Source organism: Leptodactylus fuscus, chromosome 1, assembly GCF_031893055.1.
Source record: "Leptodactylus fuscus isolate aLepFus1 chromosome 1, aLepFus1.hap2, whole genome shotgun sequence".
NCBI classification, from domain to species: domain Eukaryota; kingdom Metazoa; phylum Chordata; class Amphibia; order Anura; family Leptodactylidae; genus Leptodactylus; species Leptodactylus fuscus.
This window is the reverse complement of record NC_134265.1, coordinates 21,996,800-22,024,401: the sequence shown is the minus strand read 5'-3', so window position 1 is coordinate 22,024,401 and position 27,602 is coordinate 21,996,800. Positions and strand designations below refer to the sequence as shown.

General features: G+C 42.2%; 1 protein-coding gene across 6 annotated transcripts in view; it reads right to left on the bottom strand.

Annotated features, from left to right (window-relative positions):
* The window catches only part of DCC (DCC netrin 1 receptor), a 634,243-nt gene that overhangs the window by 316,934 nt on the left and 289,707 nt on the right, over positions 1-27,602 (bottom strand). For all 6 annotated transcript variants that reach the window (XM_075267856.1, XM_075267865.1, XM_075267883.1 and 3 more), the window contains exon 3: positions 218-502. In XM_075267856.1, the coding sequence (XP_075123957.1) occupies positions 218-502 (285 nt within the window). The remainder of the gene's footprint in view (positions 1-217; positions 503-27,602) is intronic.

The window sequence follows — 27,602 nt, the reverse complement described above, 5'->3', positions numbered from 1 at the left end:
TGCAGGGCTGGGGTGATATGTTGGTCCTGGTGACACTAACCTATCTATCTGCAGGGCTGGGGTGATATGCTGGTTCTGGTGACAGTAACCTATCTATCTGCAGGGCTGGGGTGATATGCTGGTTCTGTTGAAGCTAACCTATCTATCTCCTGGGTTGATATGTTGGGTTCTTCTGGCACATTCTTTAAACTCTTCAAAAAAATTACAACCCACTCACCAGACAGAATGCGGATTTCTGCTTCGTTTCCCGTTCTGGAGCTTCCGGGATTTTTAGCCAAACACCGGTAAAGTCCAGCATCTGCTGCCTGTAGGCGACTTATCTGCAAGGCCCCTGAAGGTAAGACCAGCACCCGGGTGTCCCCGGGGATCAACACCAGATCTTCTTGGTTCTTCTGCCAGTGCACTGTAGGCATAGGCTCTCCGACAATTTCACATTTTAGTAGAACGGTATCTCCGACGAACGAAGTAACAGATTCTGTCTGGGAAAGGAACCTCAGCGGACCTGAAAATGCAAAAAAAAAAAAAAAAATCAACCAATTAGATCCCCAAAATGGAAAGAATAGGTCTTCGGCGCTACCATGTACTTAGTTAATAGCAGAGTGTAAAATATAGATGTTAATAGTAGAAGCACTTAGTAGATCCTACAATAATCCCACAAAGAATTACTTAATTCGCACTCGCAACTTTCCGGTTATTAGCGGCTGCCGATGGAGCCATTTGTATTGTCTGCAAACACAACGCTATCATGCGAGAGTCAGATTGATGGATACGGAGGCATGTTTGCAATTATAAACCACTTATCATGTAAAACATTGTGGTTTCCCAATAATTACATTTGTGAGCAGCGATGATATTCACCGGGGGCTCGTGCAATACAAGGCAGACACTTGATTCCTCGGCAAGACGATAGACACGAGCACATGGCAAGGACATCGCGCTCGGCTTGGTTAAAACTCTTGGAAAAAAAAAATGTATTGTAATTAGAAATCCCAAACCTAAATCCTGCCATTGGGAATCTATAGGGACTCAGCTGGGCTCAAAAAAATCAATTTGCTATTTTCTTATCTGTGAACGCCCTGAAACGGCGAAAATCAGACAACATTTCACCGGCAAGTGTTACGTGTTTTCTCCTCTCTCATGGAGGGTGACCTTCAGGTAGGACTCCGCATCCCATTCCCAGAATATTTCCATCAATTGTTAGGGTCCATCAAGAAGGAAAGAAGCCTGAAACATCCTGCATCATCTATAGTACAGTGGCGACTGAAAGTTTGTGAACCCTACAGAATGTTACAGAAACTATATCGGGTTTCCACCAAAGTCCTAAAATTAGATAGAGAAGGCCAAATCAAATAACTAAGCCAAAAAATAGTAGAATCGCTCAATTATTTATAGAAGAAACTGATGCAATATCAGATATCCACGAGCATTTTCTAGATAAAATTAAACTTCGGAATTTTTAGTCAATGGGGTTACAGTCAGGTATAGGGCTGAGTGATCGGGTTCGAAAAAGATCGGATCCCGATCGAGCAAATTTCACGGTCGGGATCAGCTGGAAATCGGAATTTGAAATTTCAAGATCGGCTCAACCCTAAAAGTGACTTTCCCATAGAGAAGCATTGACTAGGGTGGAGTGATCGGGATCGGGAAAGATCAGATCCTGATTGGTGATTGATCAAATTTCACGATCAGGATCGGCTGAAAAATGATCAGAAATCGAATTTTAAAATCGATCCTGAAATGTCAAGATCGGCTCAACCCCAGTCAGGTACAAGTGGGCGGCCTTTATTCAAAAATCTGATCTTTACAACATGTTTGTGGAAGTGTATCATAGTATAAACTAAGGAGATTTCTGAGGACCTCACAAGAAGGGTTGTTAATGCTCAACAGGTTGGAATAGGTTAGAAGACCATCTCCAAAGATTTTAGACTCCATCAATCTCCTATCTATCTATCTATCTATCTATCTATCTATCTATCTATCTATCTATCTATCTATCTATCTATCTATCCATCCATCCATCCATCCATCCATCCATCCATCTATCTATCTATCTATCTATCTATCTATCTATCTATCTCATATCTATCTATCTATCTATCTATCTGTCTGTCTGTCTGTCTGTCTGTCTATCTATCTATCTCATATCTATCTATCTATCTATCTATCTATCTATCTATCTATCTATCTCATATCTATCTATCTATCTATCTATCTATCTATCTATCTATGTATCATCTATCTATCTCATATCTATCTATCTATCTATCTATCTATCTATCTATCTCTCTCATATCTATCTATATATCTATCTATCTATCTATCTCTATTTCATATCCATCTATTTATCTTCTATCTATGAAATATATCTCTTCTATGGTAATATCTAAAAAAAAAAAAAAAAAAAAAAGGCGATGGCGACAACAACCCTGTAAACTATGAATAGACAAATGTCATGTTCTACTAAAGATGAGGGAAAGAGCAAAGTTCCATTAACTTGTCAGTCACTTAGTAAACAGATGCACGGAGCAATTTCTTAGTCCACTCATACAGTAATTCATCTCCAGGGAGAAGGCGCAGAGTGCGATGTGATCTTCTAGAATCTCAGGTCGTGGCATAGATACGGTATATGAAGTGCAGTAACCCCGTACATAGCCCTCAGCTGATGAGTGGAGACAATTGTATTAAGTCTAGACAATGCTCTGTGAGCTCAATGGGCTATACTGATACATTGTAGCAAACTAGCAGAGATTTAAGTAGCTGTTGCTACTGGATACACCAGCAGCAGCTGCACACATCTCTATGCTAGCTTGCTACAATGTGTCAGCCTGAAGTCCTGGCCTTTGAGCTCACAGAGCATTGTCTAGACTGGATACACCTATCAATGAATGGAAACAGGAGTGTTCACAGTCACTAATCGCAAGCAGAGACCTTACAAATGGAAACAACACAAACTGTACTAGAAAATTGTAAGATTTGTCATCTTTTTCAACTTCACAGAGATTCAGATTCATGGAATTTGTACATATCTTGTACAGTTGTCATTACGAATTGAGAATTGACTTTGGGGATCTCAGCATCCTGTCACTTGCAATAGTCACTTACTAGATATAATACATTGTATCGCTGTATGACACCTACTGAAAAATGTACAACCCACATGTTTCAGCTCAAGTCTTGAAGACAAAAAGCAGAAGACTCATTATACTATCACTGAGATGACAAGACTTAGCACTTGATACAGACCTGTGTTGGATTCAATATATCGTTATGTTATATTCCACTCCAGATCCAAATTTTTTGAAATAATAAAGTAATTGGGCTCCGATAGAAACTTCCTATTTAGCTTCAGCATCTGTTTAAGCTTCTGTCTCTGTCTCTCTAACCTCCTGCTCACTTTTCCCCATTAGTTATGGCTGTCTGTGAAATGTAAAACGGGTCATGAAGTGGATGACAATACAACTTTCTGAAGCCAATCAGACTATGAGAATGATGAGAGCAGAAGGGGAGGAGTGTGTTGATCTTTTAGGAGGTAGTGACCTGCCTAAACATATATTAGCAAGGGCAGAGCTGTATATAACAGTGGCAATGCCGCAATGTCTAGACACCTGGAGTCAATCAGATTATGGGAAATTTACTGTTTATGTTACTATGTTGACTTTGTGGAAGAAAGTAAGTTCCTTAAAGCCTTAAAACCTTGCATCATACTAACTTCTAAAAATCTAAAATTTAAATCTACAAATTATAATCCTAATAACAAAAAAACCCCCAAACAATTCTATTAATTTCTCAAGACTTTAATGAAAGATGACAGCAGAGGGAGAGGAGTATGTTACTCTTTTGGGAGGCAGTGACCTGACCACTTTTAGTTATGTTAGGGAGGGCGGAGCATAGCTAAGTAACAAAGTGTCTACAAATGGTTGTAGCCAACAACTATTGAAGTTACTGCAGTAGATGAAGTAGATGAAGATGATGACTGTAGATGAAGATGAAGACAGTGTTGACCTTGTGGGAGAAAGTAACCATCAAAGTCTCTGTAGCACCTATTTCATCCAAAGTTCTGAAACTGAAAAACGCAATTCTACAAATTATAATCCTAATAAATATAAAAAAAAAACCAATTATATTAATGTCTCAAAACTTTAATTAATGATGATAGCAGAAGGAGAGGTGTATGTTACTCTTGTGGGAGGCAGTGACCTGACCACTTTTAGTTCTGTTAGGAAGAAGCTAAGTCACAAATTGTCTACAGATGGCTGTAGCCAACAACTATTGAAGTTACTGCAGAAGATGAAGTAGATGAAGATGATGACTGTAGATGAAGATGAAGACTGTGTTGACCTTTTGGGAGAAAGTAACCATCAAAGTCTCTGTAGCACCTATTTCATCCAAAGTTCCGAAACTGAAAAATGCATTTCTACAAATTATAATCCTAATAAATAACAAAAAAATTATATTAATGTCTCAAAACTTTAATTAATGATAATAGCAGAAGGAGAGGAGTATGTTACTCTTTTGGGAGGCAGTGACCTGACCATTTTTAGTTCTGTTAGGAAGAAGCTAAGTCACAAAGTGTCTACAGATGGCTGTAGCCAACAACTATTGAAGTTACTGCAGTAGATGAAGTAGATGAAGATGATGACTGTAGGTGAAGATGTAGACTGTGTTGACTTTGTGGGAGAAAGTAACCATTAAAGTCTCAGTAGCACCTATTTCAGCCAAAGTTCTGAAACTGAAAAATGCAGTTCTACAAATTATAATCCTATTAAATAACAAAAAAAAAATTATATTAATTTCTCAAGACTTTAGTGAACGATGACAGCAGAAGGAGAGGAGTATGTTACTCTTGTGGGAGACAGTGACTTGATCACTTTTAGTTCTGTTAGGAAGAAGCTAAGTCACAAAGTGTCTACAGATGGCTGTAGCCAACAACTATTGAAGTTACTGCAGTAGATGAAGACTGTGTTGACTTTGTGGGAGAAAGTAACCATCAAAGTCTCTGTAGCACCTAATTCATCCAAAGTTCTGAAACTGAAAAATTGAATTCTACAAATTATAATCCTAATAAATAACAAAAAAACAATTATATTAATGTCTCAAAACTTGAATTAATAATGATAGCAGAAGGAGAGGAGTATGTTACTCTTGTGGGAGGCAGTGACCTGACCACTTTTAGTTCTGTTAGGAAAAAGCTAAGTCACAAAGTGTCTACATATGGTCGTAGCCAACAGCTATTGAAGTTACTGCAGTAGATGAAGACTGTGTTGACCTTGCAGGAGAAAGTAACCATTAAAGTCTCTATAGCACCTATTTCATCCAAAGTTCTGAAACGGAAAAACGTAATTCTACAAATTCTAATTCTAATAAATCCAAAAACTATTCTATTTATTTTTTTAAAGCTTTAATAATTCAGAAAGAACGAGTTCCCCAAAGCACAAGAGTGTAAATTCCTTTGTCAGGCTGCCATTTATGTATTACCAAATAAGTCATTCAACTTATTTTCACTCCATTACTCCTCTAAAACAAACAAAATGTGTGTTCTGCCCTCGGGCTCAGTAATTCTGAACTTGCTTGATATTTTTTTTCTGTATCATGGTAATGCTTTCATCTTGTACTGGGTGCAAAAACAGATGCAGTGATGCAGTACTTGGAGAGTAATGATAACATTGTATCATTCTGTTATGTCTAGACATTTAAGACTTTGTAATAAAACCGTAGAGCAAATAGCCGAAAATGTATCAAAGGAGACAAAAAAAAACTCAAAGAACTGAAAAGATTCCATTACAGGTGCTAAGAGGACACCATACAGCCTCCCAGTAGGCCCCGACTTCATCTACACACATAGCCGGCCTTAGGGTAAGTTCACACAGGGAGCGTAAAGGCGGATTTTGGCACCGAGTGTGACACGGGGAGCCGCGTCACTCTCGGGTCAAAACCCGCCAGCCACGACTGTTACAGCTTCCGACAGTCACGGCTTCCCCCTCCGAAGTAGGCTCAAATGAATGGTCCGGCTCCGGAGGTTGCTGCCGCGAGGCGGACAAGCCGTAGAAGCCGCCTGAAGAAAGGGCAGCCCGCTTCTTTTTTCCATGAGCGGCAACAGAGAGGCCCACTGCCAGAGCCGATTGTGCATGCATAGAAGATTGAAAGCCAGGCCAGAAGACGACGCGTAGAGGCCGGTTCCTGAAGATGATGGAGGCGACGCTGGAGAGTTCTCTCGCAGTATTGGGGACGCCCCCAGTGCTGTTTGAGCGCTGGGGCCCGCCTCCAGTGCTGCGAGAGAACTCATTTGCATAAAGATGGAAAACGGAATACCTACCGAACGGCGGTGCGGAGAAGACATCTAAAGGTAGGAGAAGAATAGTCTTTCTTAAGGCTATTCCTACGTGTTAGTTAGAAAAAAAAAAAGGGATTCTAATGATAGGATCCCTTTAAGAACTGTGTTGGTGTTGATATTGACAACCTTTATTTAAGATCATCAGTATCAGTCTGATATCTGGCATTGCATCAGTCTGTCTCCTGCCCTGCACTATACAGTATACAGAGCAGTGGGCTCCTTACCCTTTGTCCTCGTTGTCTTGAGTACCACAACTCAGCTTTCATTCACTGGAAGGGAGGATTAGACCCCCACTGATCTCATATTGATGACCTATACTAAGAATTGACCATCAATATCAAACTCCCACCAAGGTCGAGAAAACCCATTTAAGGAATTTTCCAGGCTTATTAATTGATGACCTATCAATTGCAGATCGATAGGGTTTGCCACCCATTATGATAGCAGAGGAGCACTGTGAATGCCAGAAAGCCAAGCACAGTGCCATGCCATGTATAGTGGCTGTACTTGGTATTGCAGCCCAGTCCCATTCACTTAAACAGAAAATATGACCAATGAAGGTGAAGTCACATGACCTGAGGAGCATATATGGCACTTCAAACAGCAGGGTCTGTGGCGATCCTTGGTGCCAAACCCCAATTCATGACTTGTCCTAAGAATTTGTCATTAATCTATAAAGCCCATCTATAAAATGTTCAAGATAATTTTTGACTTTCTCATTTTTACGGTTTTCCTCCTTATTTTGTTGTGCGGAGAACACAAGGACAGAAATATTTCTCTTTTTTTCAGCCTAAGTTATTTAGTATTCATTTTCTGGTGGTAATTGTCTATAATGTTAGCTCCTACGTGCGTGACAACAGTTTAGTACAAAAATAAGCAGAGACGTTATTTCTTTTTTTTTTTTTTGCATAATTTCTACATCTATTAAAATAACAGAAAAGTTTCCAATTTAAGAATCCAAAATAACAGATCGGCTGTAGAATTCCTTGTGACAATGAAGCTCTTGTAGACGCTGTACAGTTACAAGTATAGAACATAAGAATTTCAATAGGGGGAATGTTTTTGACAATTTTAAGAAAGTCCTTAAATTAGTTTTTTTCAAGTTTGATCTTCTTTCATGGCTGCTCTTATGGGATACATTGTTGCATTTTCGTCCATGGTCCAATGGGCAAAATTTATATAAACTTACTCCAAAATGCCCCATCTTGCCCAAGCACCGATCCTATTCATCTATGCAGTTGATGTTTTTGACAATATGGATGTTACTTTGGCCGTTTCCTGGTTGTGGTTTGGACTGGAATGAGCGGTGAGTGAACCTTGTGAAATTCATTTGACTTGTATTTAGATGGCTCACTGGTAAAAGTTGTCTCGGATCGAAACATCGAAGTACAGGGTAAAGTTGCCGTCTTCGATAGCTATCTTCGATCCCCAGGTCACCATTGAAGCCAGTGAATTGGCCTTAGACTCTCATGGGGGGTATTAATGTGATTCCATTTTGATGCTACAATGTGCGCAATTACAATGTGTAACAAACCTATCTTGTTACGGACCGTTTCGCCCAATACTAGTCTTAACGTGTTGCATAAACTCTTCTGATTTGTATGACCATGCTTATCTTCACCAATTCTAGTGCCTTGTTTCAACTCCACCATCTGAAAGCCATCAGAGGACATTACTGGAGTGGGAATATACACAATGGGGTGGTTTCCCAGTTAAAACCACTCCATTGGTGTCCCGACCAGCCACCACTTTCCTACATGATGGTGAACATCATCAGGATAGTGATGGCAGGGACCCACTTTTGTTCCCCATTCCTGATTTGTATGACCATGCTTATCTTCACCAATTCTAGTGCCTTGTTTCAACTCCACCATCTGAAAGCCATCAGAGGACGTTACTGGAGCAGGAATATACACAAGGGGGTGGTTTCCCAGTTAAAACCACTCCATCGGTGTCCCAACCAGCCACCACTTTCCTACATGATGGTGAACATCATCAGGATAGTGGTGGCATGGTTCCACTTCTGATCCCCGTTCCTGTACTACTGACCCTCCTCTTTGTTATCTCTGTAGCCACTCTTCCAAAGTCCCAGTGAAGTAGATTATCACTGCTGATCTCCTACTAGTGCCACCACTGTCCTGCATGGAGACCTCTCGAGATCTCCAGTAGAGTTTGTGAACAATAAGGGGGGAAACTGTATTTCAACATTGCTGGATCGTGGGAGACTTTCTCCAACCTCTTGGTGGAAGAGGGAACCACTGTAGACTCTCATGTCTTCTTGAAAATCTGGGGAAGCCCTTATCTAACTTTAAGCAGATCTCCTACCAGTGCCATCACTGTCCTGCATGGAGACCTCTCGAGATCTCCAGTAGAGTTTGTGAACAGGAAGGGGGAAAAACTGTATTTCAACATCACTGGATCATGGGAGACTTTTTCCAACCTCTTGGTGGAAGAGGGAACCACTGTAGACTCCCATGTCTTCTTGAAAATCTGGGGAAGCCTTTATCTAACTTTAGGCAGATCTCTTACCAGTGACACCACTGTCCTGCATGGAGACCTCTGGAGATCTCCAGTAGAGTTTGTGAACAATAAGGGGGAAAACTGAATTTCAACATCGCTGGATCGTGGGAGACTTTCTCCAACCTCTTGGTGGAAGAGGGAACCACTGTAGACTCCCATGTCTTCTTGAAAATCTGAGGAAGCCCTTATCTAACTTTAGGCAGACTTAAGATGCCAATATACATTAGATTAATTTTAGCAGTCCCGGCTCATGTATATGGGGGTATCCCAACTATTTCTTGATGGCATATACTGGGAAAAGAAGAATTAGGAAAACTGGCATGTCCAACTTCTTTTTTTTCAAGGGAGATTAATCACTTCCAGGAAGTTCTGACTGTGACTTATTTCATTCTCCTTATTGAGAACACATTCAAGCCTGGCCAAGCTGAGCATGCATCTATATGGCGGGTCCGAAGGAATAGCTGTCGACTGAACAAGTTATCGAATGTGAATGGTCAAGCTTAGCCCTAAGCCAAATCCATTTGTGATATATTGGGTTCACCTCCTCATTCCAACAACTTATCGTCCCAGAAACTGGTTAGCGTTGTGCGCACCACCTGCGACCTCGGACTGTGCATAATAGATCATTAAATCTCCATTTCTAATATTCGGTCCTTCCAAAGAAGGCAGAATAACACCCGTCACAATGCTAATGCCGACACCTTCCTTTGGTTAGATAACTGCGAAATACACGAAGACAATTAAGCAGCGAGTCTTGTCTCCTATTATTATCGCGCCATCCTCCGAGTTCAGCCCTGTAAATTGTTGCGAACAAAACTGTCTAATCCATGTCAACTAATTCCGCATTTTCCTACTGCTGAAGATGCCCTTGTTTTACTGCCTCATAAAAACCCAGATTTCTCCCGAAATGAAATCTTTTCAATTTACTTTCATATGTTTCCACCCCGAGGGGGATTTGTTTTCCAGCCGATGCCTCCATGTATTATTCCATACCTGGAAATCAATTCTAATCTCAAAATGGTGAACACACAGACGTCGGAGTTGGCCTGGGGCGTAGATGACAGCCGACCGGGACCCTCCATCTCCCCCTACAGAAGGTGTAATTATTAAGTAATTAAAGTTCACTTAATATAAATGCTTATCATTAAGGAGACAGACCTCGGGGTCGCTCCATGTACAGCTATTAAATATGCAGAGCTTTTAGTCACACTAACAATCCTAAGGGGAGAGACGCTTTCATATTTTCTGCTTGGCGTCAAGCGCGGTTAGTTATCATTCAGACAGACGCCTTCCGTCCCCGTTACATGATCTTTATGAATCATTTCCTTGGTGATATAAGGACACCTAAAAATGACTCCATGTATTGTGTGCTAAAACATCCAAATAAAAAAAGCATAATCCAGTCTACAGAGGTGTCCTTCCTTACCTTTCTTCTAGGCTGTACATGTCTGAAGATGCGTGATACAAGATGATCAGCTTTTCAATAAAACATGATTTGGTTATGTTCTGTCCTGAGAAGTATATTCTATATATGGCTAAGTGTGATCGCCTAGTGGTTGTCTTATGCATTACAACTTGGTTTGGTTTGACCAAATGTAAGCTTAGGTAAAGGAGAACACATCTATTTATCTAAGAAAAATTGGGCAACACTCTGGAGATATGGTGAGGTAGTTTATTGCCTCGTACTCTGCAATGTTTCAGCTCATCCAAACTGGGCCTTTTTCAAGCAACAGTCACTGGTGCTGTCCATATTTGGTCTATCTATCTATCTATCTATCTATCATCTATCTATCTCTCATATCTATCTATCTATCTATCTATCTATCTATCATCTATCTATCTCTCATATCTATCTATCTATCTATCTATCTATCTATCTATCTATCTCTCATATCTATCTATCTATCTATCTATCTATCTATCTATCTATCTCCTATCTATCTATCTATCTATCTATCTATCTCACATTTATCAACTCAAGCTATAATTCCATGATGTATAGATCCATATCATATCCATGAATCATATCAGAACAGAACAGAAATGTTGCCGAAACGATTATTTTTTACTCTATCTCCTATCTATCTATCTATCTATCTATCTATCTATCTATCTATCTATCTGTCTATCATCTATCTATCTATCTATCTATCTCTTATCTATCTATCTATCTATCTATCTATCTCCTATCTGTCTGTCTGTCTGTCTGTCTATCTATCATCTATCTATCTATCTATCTATCTATCTATCTCCTATCTATCTGTCTGTCTGTCTATCTATCTATCTATCTATATATCTATATATCTCCTATCTATCTATCTATCTATCTATCTATCTATCTATCTCCTATCTATCTATCTATCTATCTATCTATCTATCTCCTATCTATCTATCTATCTATCTATCTCCTATCTCTATCTATCTATCTATCTATCTATCTATCTATCTATCTATCTATCTATCTATCTCTTACATCTATCTATCTATCTATCTATCTATCTATCTATCTATCTATCTATCTATCTCTTACATCTATCTATCTATCTATCTATCTATCTATCTATCTATCTATCTATCTATCTATCTATCTATCTATCTATCTCTTACATCTATCTATCTATCTATCTATCTATCTATCTGTCTATCATCTATCTATCTATCTATCTATCTATCTATCTATCTATCTATCTCTTATCTATCTATCTATCTATCTATCTATCTCCTATCTATCTATCTATCTGTCTGTCTGTCTGTCTGTCTGTCTGTCTATCTATCATCTATCTATCTATCTATCTATCTATCTATCTCCTATCTATCTGTCTGTCTGTCTATCTATCTATCTATCTATCTATATATCTCCTATCTATCTATCTATCTATCTATCTATCTATCTATCTCCTATCTATCTATCTATCTATCTATCTATCTATCTATCTCCTATCTATCTATCTATCTATCTATCTATCTATCTATCTATCTCCTATCTATATCTATCTATCTATCTATCTATCTATCTATCTATCTATCTATCTATCTATCTCTTACATCTATCTATCTATCTATCTATCTATCTATCTATCTCTTACATCTATCTATCTCTTACATCTATCTATCTATCTATCTATCTATCTATCTATCTATCTATCTATCTCTTACATCTATCTATCTATCTATCTATCTATCTATCTATCTATCTATCTATCTATCTATCTATCCATCTATCTCATTCTACCTCAGTCTCTCTCATATCTGTACAGCTAATCTATCTTTCTATCCAAATATAATATATCTTGCCCGTTCTCCAAATTTAGCTACTAGATTTATCTACGTGATTATTTCCATTTCCCTCTGTAAAAAAATCAAAGTGGAAGCTTAAAAAGCTTTTACTGATGATCCTGCTCTCGGGTCAAGAGGTTGATAGAAGAGGAATAATTCTCTTTAAGGAACAAAGCTGAGACTTAATATGAATGCGATTTCTTGCTTGACTTATAATGAAGATATTTTAACAATTTTTAAGTCTTTCCTTAAACAATCTGATAAAATAAATGATGTTCCTTTCCTTGGTTTATTATATGGGTATGGGGTCATCAGGACATATATCTAAGGGAATATCAGGCAGAATATGGTCAGATCTATCTTGTTTACAAACATAAAAGAACAGGAAGGCTCCATCCATGAGGAAAGTAAGGTAGAGTGGTTGCATCCATTAAGATAAGGGAGGCTTCTGCCTTCATGAGAGCAAGATAGGAAAGCTCCAACCATGAAAAACTGATCAGGGAAGCTCCACCCATGGAAAGTCATGGAGGATCCACTCTTGATGAAGGCAAGACTGGGAAGTCCCATTCATGAAAATAATTGGGGAAGAATAATCCCATCATGAATAGTACAGATCGAACAAACTACACTCAAGATTAGAAGGCAGAGAACCTCTGACTTTGAAGAGAACAAATGTTCTCTGTTCATGAAAAATCCAACCATGTAGAGAACAAATCATGGAGGCCCCACCCATGAAAGAGCAAGATAGGGTAGCTCCATCCATGAAGGGTAACAATCAGAGAGGTCCATAAAAAGAACTGTGCATGGACGATCCAACCATGTAGAGAATTAATCATGGAGGCCCCACCCATGAAAGAGCAAGACAGGGAAGCTCTATCCATGAAGAGAAATGATGACATAGGATCCAATCATGAATACAACAGTTCAAGGAGTCTCTACCATGCTGAGAGCAAGGCAGAGAACCTCCGTCCATGAAGAGAACAGTTCATTGAAGACCCAACCATGAAGAGGACAGAACAGGGAATCCATACTTGTGATACGAGGCTCCAACCATGATGAGAGCCAGAGGCTAGATCTATAAAAACAACTGATCAAGGAGACTTCAACTATAAAGAAAACAGGCCGAGAAGACTCTAAGTACTGTATGAAGAAAACAGATCAGAGTAGCTTGTTAATGCACTTGTTAAATGAGTACATCAGAAAACTCCGCTCATAAAAATAACAAGGCTCCACCCATGAAGAAGAGAGACCAGGGAAGCTCCACCTATGAAGACTAAAGTTGGTATGAAAGATGACTCCATGTTCTTGGTTAGGATATAACTAGGCAAAAAAGCTTGAAAAAAACAGAATATGATATTGGTAATGGGATTATTTTTGAAAAAAAATAACAAGAAATATACATGAACGTTAAAGTAGAGCTGTCACGCACAATGATTTTTTGTTTTTTATATACCATATGTAGACTGGCATCACTACCCTGAAATTATCATATATATACTTCTTTGTGGAACTTGCCCCATTCCAAAGATATTGGTGTCAATATTTCAGCTATGCTTCACATTATACTTGTACTGTCTTGTCTTGGTATGTGTATGCTCACTGGACATTGGAGGATAAACCACTTTGTCACATGGGTGATCTCCAGCACTCAGCGCCATCATTGGGCAGTAGACTTCTACCGGTAGTCCAAAGTAGCAATGCCCATATCACTAGAACTGGTCAAACCGCACAAAAAATAGCAGTAAAATCAGTGAATAGCTACCAGACTATGGGCTAAAATATAGTGGTGTCTGTGAAGATGTTATAGGTCTATTCTATACAGACACTACTGTGAATACTATGATACTAACATGCCACCATATATAAAAAATATAATAAAATTAATACATTAAAAAGTTACTTTATATATATATATATATATATATATATATATATATATATATACCTATTTCTCTTATACAAGTAAAAATTAGTTTTTGTCTGTTTGTTCTTTATGTGCGACCAAACGACTAGACCGATCCTCACCAAATTTGGCACACAGATACATCAAGTGTCCAGGAAGGTTTTAGATCAGATTTCAGCTCTCTAGGACGTACCATTCCGGAGATACAGTATTCCCAAAAAATGACCCGCATTAGCCAATAGAAGCCCGCAAGTCTTTCACTCATATTCCTACTGCCATACACACGGTCACATGTTCCCTATCAGCCAATAGAAGCTTGCAGGCACTTAATCTCCACATGCACACAGCTTTACTCCAGGATTCCATAGCAACCAAGCTATTTATAACCTGTATTAGTCAATAACGGTTCGCATGTCCTTAAATATTCAGTCGTAAAAAAAATCAGAAAAAAAATGAAATATACTCGTGCAAAACTGGGTCCTTCTACTAGTATTTTATATTTTTTGATATATTTATATTCTACTTTAAATGCATTATATAATTAAAATATTTTTAATAATATATTTTATTAAAGTTTTGACTTTTCATAAATGTTCTTCCATCAACATCCCACTAGTTCCTATTTTTTTTTTTCTATTTTCTTTGGGCTTTATCTCAACTCTCATCTTCTAATTTTTTAATTTTTTTTTCTATTTGTCCTATTTTTTTTTATATATCTTTGAATTATAGTTTTTTTCTCATCTGCTTCAATTTCAATTTCTTTTAATATATTCCCAGCCTATTACCTCCTGTCCGCTATCTTTGTTTTTGCACATTGTTCAATTTAAATGACTGTTGATATAATCTTGTTTTTTTCCCCTTGGGGTTGATGTACTGTTTCTGCAGAGAGAAAAAAAAAGTCTTGAAATGGTAGAAGTCATCTTTTGTTGATGTGAACGTCGGGGCAGCCATCATCTCGGCTCGCTGGAGCCTTTAAGCTTGACTCCTTTTGCATTATCTGAATTAAGTAGAACCTTAGTAGTAAAAATTTGTGAAGCAGAAGAAACGGTGTAGTGGGGAATTCTTGACCTACAAGCGCCACCTCATCTCCATGTGTTTGAAGTGTAAGTAATGATATTGTAAACCCTACCAGCATGGAATGGCTCAATGTGAGGGAGTTCGATACAATGGAATAAGAAAAATTAACACCGAAGACTCACGAGCAAAATAATCTCAATTCTGATGGGTTGGGTGTCACATCGGCAACCATCAAATTGTTAAACGGTAAAAACCAGGTTGGTTGCCTCTTGGGATTTTTTTTTTCCTTTTAGTGTAGACTCATGTCTTAAAGGAAATGAGTCATCAGAAAAATGACCTATTTTTCCACCATGATTTTAGGCTAAAGTTATATTTTTTAAAGAATTTTTGATTTTTTTTTAAACTTTTGAACTATAGCCTGTTCATTCTGACCACTAAGCCTAATATGAGACTGATACTTGCCAATTCTATAGGAGGCTTTCTTTGCAGCTTTCACCTCCTGGGGCACATGCGGTGTAATACACCGCTAGAAAGCCGACAGTGCGTTGAATTCAGTCGGCTTTCCCATTCTGTGCCCCCTGATGAAGAGCTATTGGTGCCGTAGCTACCGTAGCTCTTCACTGTCAGAAGAGCATTTCTGACAGTCAGTCAGGAACGCCCTTCCTCACAGTAGCGTCTATTGCGCTGTACTGTATTCGGTATTCTGTTGGGGGACCAAGCGGACTCCGCAAACAGAATACCGAACACAGGTGTGAACCGGGCCTGAGGCAGTGAGATTGTAGGGATTAATCTATACATCTGACGTTCCGCACTTAACGTCCATCTTTTACACCTCTAAATGTTAATATAATGGTTGATACTAGAGATGAGTGAGTAGTACTCGATCGAGTAGGTGTTCGATTGAATACTACGGTATTCGAAATACTCGTACTCGATCGAGTACCACTCGCTATTCGAATGGAAAAGTTCGATGCAGAACCAGCATTGATTGGCCGAATGCTATACAGTCGGCCAATCAACGCTGGTTCTTCTCCTACCTTTAGAAGTCTTCTCCACACAGCGTCCCGGCGGCGTCTTCCGGCTCTGAATTCACTCTGCCAGGTATCGGGTCTGGGCAAAGCCGACTGCGCATGTCCGCTTGTAGTGCTTGTAGTGCGGACATGCGCAGTCGGCTCTGCCCAGGCCCGATGCCTAGGCAGAGTGAATGAAGAGCCGGAAGATGCCGTGGGGACACTGCACGGAGAAGACTTCTCGGAGGATCCAGCCCGACCCGCACTTGTGGACTTGGTAAGTATAATTTGATCGAACGTTGCCTACCCCTGAAACGAGCATTTTCCCCCCATAGACTATAATAGGGTTCGATATTCGATTCCAGTAGTCCAATATTGAGGGGCTACTCAAAACGAATATCGAACCTCGAACGTTTTACTGTTCGCTCATCTCTAGTTGATACCAATTGTATGATACTGTGTTACTATAAGGTGATGTATATGACTATTTCTGGTCACAGGTTAGCAATTATACAGTGTGCAGAAGTTGCTGTTCCAACCGGGCCATGGTGCCTAAGGGGGCGCCGAAAGTCTAGTAGGTAGTGAACTCTGCTACAGAGTCTGCATTGTGGTCCATGAGCTTCTGATTGACGAAATATATTTCTATCAATGAATATTAATATATATATATATATATATATATATATATATTTATTTATTTATTTTTTTAAACAATGATAATAATAAAAAAAAAATCCACTAAGAATTAAACTCAAGTATTTCAAATATTGTAAAGAGCTTGAGAACCTGAACCTTTCCAGCTGGCGGCCCATTGTTTATTCACATTAATGGGATACAGTAAATCAATAAAATGCCTGAATACTAAATAAAAAAAAAATAAGGACAGAAACCAGAATCGGCGAATTTATCATCCTTACAAAGAGAAATAAAGCACTTCTCTTTTTTAATGTATTGAGATTAAGATAACCGGTGGAAACAAAAGCTAATCAGTTTTGCTGCCGGTTGCCCTAAAGGGCAATGAGATGCAAAGTAGGGAACGCGGGACTGAGAAATGAGATTTCAGTTCCAGAAAGCTAATGCAACAGTCACATCTCAAAGACTTTTAAGTATCATTATATTAATTGGCTATGGAGACAATACTGGACACAATGGCAAGTAGAGATCAAAAGCGTTTACGCCGGTGTTAGCTGGTGATGACTGTCAAATGCACAGGGCTAAAGACCTCCTTGGATTCGGATGGTCGTCTTAGGCCTGCTTCACATCTGCATTCGGTAATCCATTCGGGGAGTCCACATGGGGACGCATTGGCATGCCGTGAGCTTATGAATGCAAATGGACCCCAAAGACTAGAATGCGGTCCGTGTGGTCTCCGCACGAGTTATGCAGACTGGAAAGTAGATCAGAAACTACTTTTCTGTCCGCATGTTCTATGGGGTCCGTGTGTTTTCATAGACTCACCGCTTGCCAATGCGTTCGGTATTCCGTTTGGAAGGGTCCCCATGTAGACTCCCCGAGCGAATTACCGAACGCAGATGTGAACCAGGCCTTAAAGGAATTGACCAACGCTGGACCATAGCCCTATTGGAGTACATGAATGTTATAGGGAGGGGTCCCCTACATAACTATAGGGATATTGCAACTTCAACCAAGTCAAGGGTCTCCCCCAGCATCCTATAGCGCCAGGTCTACATAGGTCTTTGAATGGAAAGACTGTGCATCATAGAAAGACAATGCGGACTGTATCAAGGACAGTGTTTTTCACAATGGTCTTGATAAACCTTTGCCTGGTGGAGAATGGACATCCTCTGGCAGTGTGTGCTGGTATGGAAATCATAGCTGGCATAAATGTCAATATTTATATACATTTATCCATTATTTATTAAAGATCAGCAGGGTTCAGACACTTGGGATCCCTGTGATCGGCTATTTGAAGAGACCACAGCGTCCAGGTGAGTACAGTGGCCGTTCATGGTATTGCAGTCCAACCCATTCTCTTATTTTCTGGTATAGCGCAGTAACTAGGCCAAGTAACCCATGAATGTGACATCTTGAAGTAGAAGTGATGTTCTGCTTCTTGAAACTGCTGATCCATGGGGGTCCTTGGGGTCTATGTCTTACTAAGGATAGGTCATCAACTAATATTCCTGGGAAACATAATATCCCATTGAAATGAATGGTATGTGAACTTAAAGCTTACGTAAGTTAAGAGATGGGTGAACCTCTTGAGATTGATAGACGAACTTGTCAAGTTTGGCCTAACTTGATCATCACAAACTGGAAGAGCTATTACTATATTCTGTGGTCTCCTCAAACCCCAGAGTATAATAAGTGGAGTAAAAATAACAAATTGTTCTACTCATCTTGCCTCAACTCTTCCGGGCTTCCTCGGCAATGCCCAAGCTCTGCTTGAGGTCACGCACCTGGGGTCTTCATGCTGGTTCATTCCACATGACCCAATTACAGGTCGTTGACATGAGACACGTGACATCAACCAGTGGCCAGAATAGGTCTGAGGTGGACACCGGGAGACAGCCAGCCATGGAGAGGTGAGGCAAGGTCTGAAGAGACCCCAAAGTCTGATAGTGTTTCATGAGTGCTGAACCCTAAAAGTGTTGAGTTGAGCCTGAACCTTTTGGAAAATTTGGGTCAAATTTGGTTTGATCCAAATTTCGTTCACTCATCCCTAGTATGTAAATTAAAAGTTTGCTGTATCCATCGCTACGTGTTTTCCTAGAATGGTCACCAGAAGGGAAATGAGCTGGTCTCTAAGTAAGCCGAAGTCTTCCAGGTAAAACTTCCGACTTCTCATGTTCATTGAAGACGTTTCAACAAAGTTACAACTCTCGGCGATAGACCTTTTAAATAAGTCCCCCGAGGAGTTTAATTATCCCAATTATTCCAGCGTTATATATTTTTTTACTTATCTATACCGGCTGGAAGGATTTACACAACTTATCTCCGAGGAATCATTAGGGTGTAATGAAGTTTGTGTCAATAATTCGGTACGGCTCTTTGAAGGTTCTACATTAGTCTCCGAGATGGACCTTTACTTCTTAGGGTGATGCAGATTTTAGCCGGCGCGGCAACACAAAAATAACTTGTTATTCAGCATGTGAAGCTAATGCCGGGTAATCATTCAAGCCCCGCGCAAATGTTTCATCTTCACAGGCTCTTATAGAAGATATGTTAGAACTTAATTATCCTGTATATCAAAGCAATGTCGAGCTAGGAAGAGTCAAACTGTGTACAGCTCCAATAATCTTAATATCTCCAAACATTTAGCTACAGGACTCTTCTCGATATCTTACCATCTTTTTTTTTTAGAGAAGGGCTTTATGGGCACACAATACTGCGAAAAGTAAGTGAATTCATTTTGGTGGATGCAGAGAACGGAAAAATGATAAACGCAGTTGGGTTTCTGGCGATAAGTCTGGGTCCTGTCTACCGTGATCGACGCTAAGATGACTACTTTATTCTACTCATCGGATTGTAGGAAAGTATATGCTCAGGGCAGAATTGTAGGGCAAATGGCCTAGGGTCTCCACCATATAATGGTCTTCACCACTTTCCTCGGGACAAGGGGTGTTCCAGGACTTTATAACTCATGACCTATTCGTAGACCCGACATCCAAGAGCACCGCAGATCAGCTTTGAAGCAGTGGGGCAACCTTAGGGAAGATTGAGCTTTACACACCATGGACTTCAGGTTCATCAGCCACATGGACTGATCACAGCTCAGTCCTATTCAAGTGAATGGACTGCGTTGTGATACCAACTACATAAGAGGATGAGACCAAGCACCACCACAACCCAATGTATCGCGGCCTGTCTGGTATTAAGTAAAGAGGCTGCAACACCCACCAGAAATCTGTAATGTCTTAAAGGGATCCTATCATTAGAATCCCTTTTTTTGTAACTACCATGTAGTACCACATAGCCAAACTACAACTATGTAGACTATTGGGGTCTGTAGGGCGTGATGTTTTTGTTCTAGCTGGAGAACCCGTTGTTGGAGACCACTTGCCTATCTTCTTACGCTGGCCATATATATTAGGTGTGTGAAGACCAAACTTGCCATTTCAGGACAGAAGGGTCGGGACTTGGCATGTTGGATTTTCTTCTACGTTGTCCCTACTGAGAACACATGGATGCTCAACCAAGCTGTGCATGTATGTCTCTCAGAAGAGATAACTGTTAGCTCTGGGGCATGGCCTTAAAGGGATCCTATCGTTGGGTACCCTTTTTTCTGATTAACACGTAGGAATAGCCTTAGGAAAGACTATTCTTCTCCTACCTTTAGATGTCTTCTCCACGCCGCCGTTCGGTAGAGATTCCATTTTCTGTCTTTATGCAAATGAGTTCTCTTGCAGCACTGGGGGTGGGTGGGTGCAGAGCTCAAACAGCACTGGGGGCATCCTCAATCCTGCCAGAGAACTCTCCAGTGCTACCTCCATCTTCTTCAGGAACCGGCCTCTATGCGTTGTCTTCCAGCCTGGCTTTCAATCTTCTATGCATGCGCAATCAGATCTGCCATCGGGCCTCGGGCAGAGCCGACTGCACCTGCGCGTAGCCATTTTTTTGTGGCCGCTTACTACAAGAACTCATGTAAGCGGCCACAAAAAAATGGCCGCGCAGGGGCAGAGCCAATTGCACATGTGTATAAGATTGAAAGCCAGGCTGTAAGACGACATGTAGAGGCCGGTTCCTGAAGACGATGGAGGCAGCCCTGGAGAGTTCTCTCGCAGCACTAGGGACGTCCCCAGTGCTGCAAGATAACTAATTTGCATACTGACAAAAACAGAATATCTACCGAATGACGGCATGGAGAAGACATCTAAAGGTAGGCGAAGAATAGCCTTTTTTAAGGCTATTCCTACATGGTAGTTAGAAAAAAAGGGATTCTAATGGTAGGATCCCTTTAAACCAGATGAGCTGTGAGGGTCCCAGGTGTGAGCCCAACCAATCAGTTATTGATGACCTATCCAAAAGATAGGTTGTCAATATTACAATCCAGGAAAACCCATTTAAAGACTGGATGGGATAGACTCTTAAAGACTTATATCTTATATAGTGATGATAAATACTGGAATAGGCCATCACTTTTTGTTTGGTGATGGTCTATCCTCAGGAACCTATCCTGAGAATGAATGGGCTGCAGCAGGGATTCAAGTTAAAAGATCCACAGTTTCTTGGCAAACCAAGAAGCCGGGCGGCCAACTTGGGATGCCTATTGGCACCTTCATTCTTTAGATCAGTGGGGTACCAAGTGGCAAGACTACTCTAATGACCATAAGGGGGTGACATTTACAAGTAATAACCCTTTGAGACCAAGATCCATCCAAAAGAGGCATTGTACTTAAATCACTGAAGTATTTGGCCTCTGTCAGATACCATAACCTTGGTGTGATCCTGTACTGCACCATATTGAGCTGCTCCACGTCTATTAACCATACAAACATTACTGGATAATTTTCATCATGACCTGATATCAACATGTCCATAAATATCAAATTGGATTAATCTCCTACACAATAGGACGTTGTTGACCCGCGTCCACTGTGGCTCACACGGGGAGTGTAATGGCGGATTTTGGCACCCACAGTGACATGGGGAGCCGCGTCACTCTCGGGCCAAAACCCTCCTGCCACGACGGTCACGGATTCCCCCTCTGGAGTAGGCTCAAATGAATGGGCTGACTCAGCAAGTTGCCGCCGCCAGGCGGACGCCGTGGTTTGCCGAGCCGCGGAATCCACCAGATGGAAGGGTAGCCCATTGGCAGTCTCCATAGACCACCATTGTGAGGGGGCGGATTATGACGTGGATTACGCGCCATAATCCGCCCCCTCTGCCTATGTCAACGAGCCCTATGTCTACAGCTCCATCGTGAACTGGACATTTTCCACTGTGTATTTCTGTTTTACCCAAGGACTTTACATTCCCCTCTATACTGTACATGTAATGAACTTTAGCTGTCGGATTAGTCTGCCACTAGATAATACCAGGCTCAATTTTCTCGCTTTATCTGGTAGAATAAGCACACAGCAAACCAGAAAGATCGAAATCTTAAAACTTCCATTTAGTACGCGCCAAAAGGGTGAACTGCAATGTCATGTCTTAGAGCCGGAGTCTTTTAAATGTAAATTGTCTGTCAAATAAAAATTAAAAAAAAAAAAAAAGAAAATTTAAAAAAATAATTCAACAGGATCTAATATTTACAGGAACCTTTTGCGACGGCTGTAAAAGCTTTCTATGCCGAGGATTAGTACAATAAGTCACAATGAGCCTTTTAATGAGATGACGGAGAAAAATTCATTTTAATCTTTATTTTCAATTATGTCAACTTAGAAAACAAAAAACATAAAAATGCTCATTGTTCGGGGGGTGAGAACGTGAACGTTTATAGAATATCGCCTTGAAAAGAATATTTTTTAAAAGTCTCTTATTTTCGATGCGCACCGATGAAATGCGTTGTCAACCTCTATCTTTCAAAAAGAAAAAGTTACGAAACAATGAACAATAGCGGGAAAGTATGTCCTTGGAATCAGTCCAAATAAGACGTTATTGTTTATACTGGGAACGTACGATAGTCAGTGATAGTGGTCAGATTTTTGAATTACGGAGGCAGAAACTTCATTCGAAGTTCCTATTCCCATTACAAAAATTCTATTAGGGTCTTCCACCCAGGGGCCTAACTACTGGGGTAGCAGCGGTAGGCCGGGGACATCAGGGGCCCGACGACAGGTTTTTTTTTATTACTAGGCCGTTACCGGCTGGAGTTACTCCAGCCGGTAACGGGCCCTGTTTACTTACTGATCCTGGCAGGGGCCGGGATCGGTAAGTGACACCGCAGGCCCCACAAACACTATTATTATACTCGGGGGTCTTTTCAAACCCTCGAGTATAATGATCGGAGGCCTGGGAGAGCTAAGGGACATAAAAAAACTGTATTATTCACCTCTCCGGGCTCCAGACAGGCTTCGGGCCTAGTTTTGTGATATCCATGACGTCACATAACAGGGGCCTGCTTCCTGAGTCATGTGACATCCCTGACGTAATTGAAGATGGCCGACACCACTAAGGAGTGCAGCGGAGCCAGGGAGAGGTAAGTAACAGTGTTTTTTTATGTTGGTATCCCCTCTCGGTCTCCGATTATTATATTCTGGGGTCTGAAAAGATGCCAGAGTATAATAATTGTTCATGGGTGTCCACAATGGAGCATAATACTGTGTGCAGGGGCCACTATGGTGGATAATACTGTGTACTGGGGCCACTATGGGGGATAATACTGTGTGCAGGGGCCACTATGGTGGATAATACTGTGTACTGGGGCCACTATGGGGGATAATACTGTGTGCAGGGGCCACTATGGGACATAATACTGTGTGCAGGGGTCACTATGGGACATAATACTGTGTGCAGGGGCCACTATGGGGGATAATACTGTGTGCAGGGGCCACTATGGGGCATAATACTTTGTGCAGGGGCCACTATGGGGGATAATACTGTGTGCAGGGGTCACTATGGGACATAATACTGTGTGTAGGGGCCACTATGGGGGATAATATTGTGTGCAGGGGCCCTATGGGGCATAATACTGTGTGCAGGGGCCACTATGGGGGATAATACTGTGTGCAGGGGCCACGATGGGGGATAATACTGTGTGCAGGGGCCACTATGGGGCATAATACTGTGTGCAGGGGTCAATATGGGGCATAATACTGTGTGCAGGGGCCACTATGGGGCATAATACTGTGTGCAGGGGCCACTATGGGACATAATACTGTGTGCAGGGGTCAATATGGGGCATAATACTGTGTGCAGGGGTCAATATGGGGCATAATACTGTGTGCAGGGGCCACTATGGGACATAATACTGTGTGCAGGGGCCACTATGGGACATAATACTGTGTGCAGGGGTCACTATGGGACATAATACTGTGTACAGGGGCCACTATGGGGCATAAAACTGTGTGCAGGGGCCACTGTGGGACATAATACTGTGTGCAGGGGCCACTATGGGACATAATACTGTGTGCAGGGGCCACTAAGGGACATAATACTGTGTGCAGTGGTCACTATGGGACATAAAACTGTGTGCAGGGGCCACTATGGGGCATAATACTGTGTGCAGGGGTCAATATGGGGCATAATACTGTGTGCAGGGGCCACTATGGGGCATAATACTGTGTGCAGGGGCCACTATGGGACATAATACTGTGTGCAGGGGCCACTATGGGACATAATACTGTGCGCAGGGGCCACTATGGGGTATAATACTGCGTGCAGGGGCCACTATAGGGCATAATACTGTGTACAGGGGCCACTATGGGACATAATACTATCTGCAGGGGCCACTGTAGGGCATAATACTGTGTGCAGGGGCTACTATGGGGCAAAATACTGTGTGCAGGGGCCACTATGGGGCGTAATACTGTGTGCAGGGGCCACTATGGGGCATAATACTGTGTGCAGGGGCCACTATGGGGGATAATACTGTGTGTAGGGGCCACTATGGGCATAATACTGTGTGCAGGGGCTACTATGGGGCATAATACTGTGTGCAGGGGCCACTATGGGATAATACTGTGTGCAGGGGCCACTATGGGCATAATACTGTGTGCAGGGTCTACTATGGGGCATAATACTGTGCGCAGGGGCCATTATGGGGCATAATACTTTGTGTAGGGGCCACTATGGGGCATAATACTGTGCACGGGCCACTATAGGGCATAATACTGTGTGCAGGGGCCACTATGGGGCATAATACTGTGTGCAGGGGCCACTATGGGGCATAATACTGTGTGCAGGGGCCACTATGGGGGATAATACTGTGTGCAGGGGTCACTATGGGGCATAATACTGTGTGCAGGGGCCACTATGGGGGATAATACTGTGTATAAGGGCCACTATGGGGTATAATACTGTGTGCAGGGGCCACTATAGGACATAATACTGTGTGCAGGGGCCACTATGGGGATAATACTGTGTGCAGGGGCCACTATGGGACATAATACTGTGTACTGGGGCCACTATGGGACATAATACTGTGTGCAGGGGCCACTATGGGACATAATACTGTGTGCAGGGGCCACTATGGGACATAATACTGTGTGCAGGGGTCAATATGGGGCATAATACTGTGTGCAGGGGTCAATATGGGGCATAATACTGTGTGCAGGGGCCACTATGGGACATAATACTGTGTGCAGGGGCCACTATGGGACATAATACTGTGTGCAGGGGTCACTATGGGACATAATACTGTGTACAGGGGCCACTATGGGGCATAAAACTGTGTGCAGGGGCCACTGTGGGACATAATACTGTGTGCAGTGGCCACTATGGGACATAATACTGTGTGCAGGGGCCACTAAGGGACATAATACTGTGTGCAGTGGTCACTATGGGACATAAAACTGTGTGCAGGGGCCACTATGGGGCATAATACTGTGTGCAGGGGTCAATATGGGGCATAATACTGTGTGCAGGGGCCACTATGGGGCATAATACTGTGTGCAGGGGTCAATATGGGGCATAATACTGTGTGCAGGGGCCACTATGGGACATAATACTGTGTGCAGGGGCCACTATGGGACATAATACTGTGTGCAGGGGCCACTATGGGGTATAATACTGCGTGCAGGGGCCACTATAGGGCATAATACTGTGTACAGGGGCCACTATGGGACATAATACTATCTGCAGGGGCCACTGTAGGGCATAATACTGTGTGCAGGGGCTACTATGGGGCAAAATACTGTGTGCAGGGGCCACTATGGGGCATAATACTGTGTGCAGGGGCCACTATGGGGCATAATACTGTGTGCAGGGGCCACTATGGGGGATAATACTGTGTGTAGGGGCCACTATGGGCATAATACTGTGTGCAGGGGCTACTATGGGGCATAATACTGTGTGCAGGGGCCACTATGGGATAATACTGTGTGCAGGGGCCACTATGGGCATAATACTGTGTGCAGGGTCTACTATGGGGCATAATACTGTGCTCAGGGGCCATTATGGGGCATAATACTTTGTGTAGGGGCCACTATGGGGCATAATACTGTGCACGGGCCACTATAGGGCATAATACTGTGTGCAGGGGCCACTATGGGGCATAATACTGTGTGCAGGGGCCACTATGGGGCATAATACTGTGTGCAGGGGCCACTATGGGGGATAATACTGTGTGCAGGGGTCACTATGGGGCATAATACTGTGTGCAGGGGCCACTATGGGACATAATACTGTGTGCAGGGGCCACTATGGGACATAATACTGTGTGCAGGGGCCACTATGGGACATAATACTGTGTGCAGGGGCCACTATGGGGCATAATACTGTGTGCAGGGGCCACTATGGGACATAATACTGTGTGCAGGGGCCACTATGGGGCATAATACTGTGATTCAGGGGTCACTATGGGACATAATACTGTGTGCAGGGGCCACTATGGGGCATAATACTGTGATTCAGGGGTCACTATGGGGCATAATACTGTGTGCAGGGGCCACTATGGGGGATAATACTGTGTGCAGGGGCCACTATAGGGCGTAATACTGTGTGCAGGGGCCACTATGGGGCATAATACTGTGTGCAGGGGCCACTATAGGGCATAATACTGTGTGCAGGGGCTACTATGGGGCATAATACTGTGTGCAGGGGCCACTATGGGGCATATTACTGTGTGCAGGGGCCACTATGGGGCATAATACTGTGTGCAGGGGCCACTATGGGGCATAATACTGTGTGCAGGGGCCACTATGGGGGATAATACTGTGTGCAGGGGCCACTATGGGACATAATACTGTGTGCAGGGGCCACTATGGGGGATAATACTGTGTGCAGGGGCCACTATGGGCATAATACTGTGTGCAGGGGCCACTATGGGGATAATACTGTGTGCAGGGGCCACTATGGGCATAATACTGTGTGCAGGGGCTACTATGGGGCATAATACTGTGCGCAGGGGCCACTATGGGGCATATTACTGTGTGCAGGGGCCACTATGGGGCATAATACTGTGTGCAGGGGCCACTATGGGGCATAATACTGTGTGCAGGGGCCACTATGGGGCATAATACTGTGTGCAGGGGTCACTATGGGGGATAATACTGTGTGCAGGGGCCACTATGGGACATAATACTGTGTGCAGGGGCCACTATGGCGGATAATACTGTGTGCAGGGGCCACTATGGGCATAATACTGTGTGCAGGGGCCACTATGGGGATAATACTGTGTGCAGGGGCCACTATGGGCATAATACTGTGTGCAGGGGCTACTATGGGGCATAATACTGTGTGCAGGGGCCACTATGGGGCATAATACTGTGTGCAGGGGCCACTATGGGACATAATACTGTGTGCAGGGGCCACTATGGGACATAATACTGTGCGCAGGGGCCACTATGGGGTATAATACTGCGTGCAGGGGCCACTATAGGGCATAATACTGTGTACAGGGGCCACTATGGGACATAATACTATCTGCAGGGGCCACTGTAGGGCATAATACTGTGTGCAGGGGCTACTATGGGGCAAAATA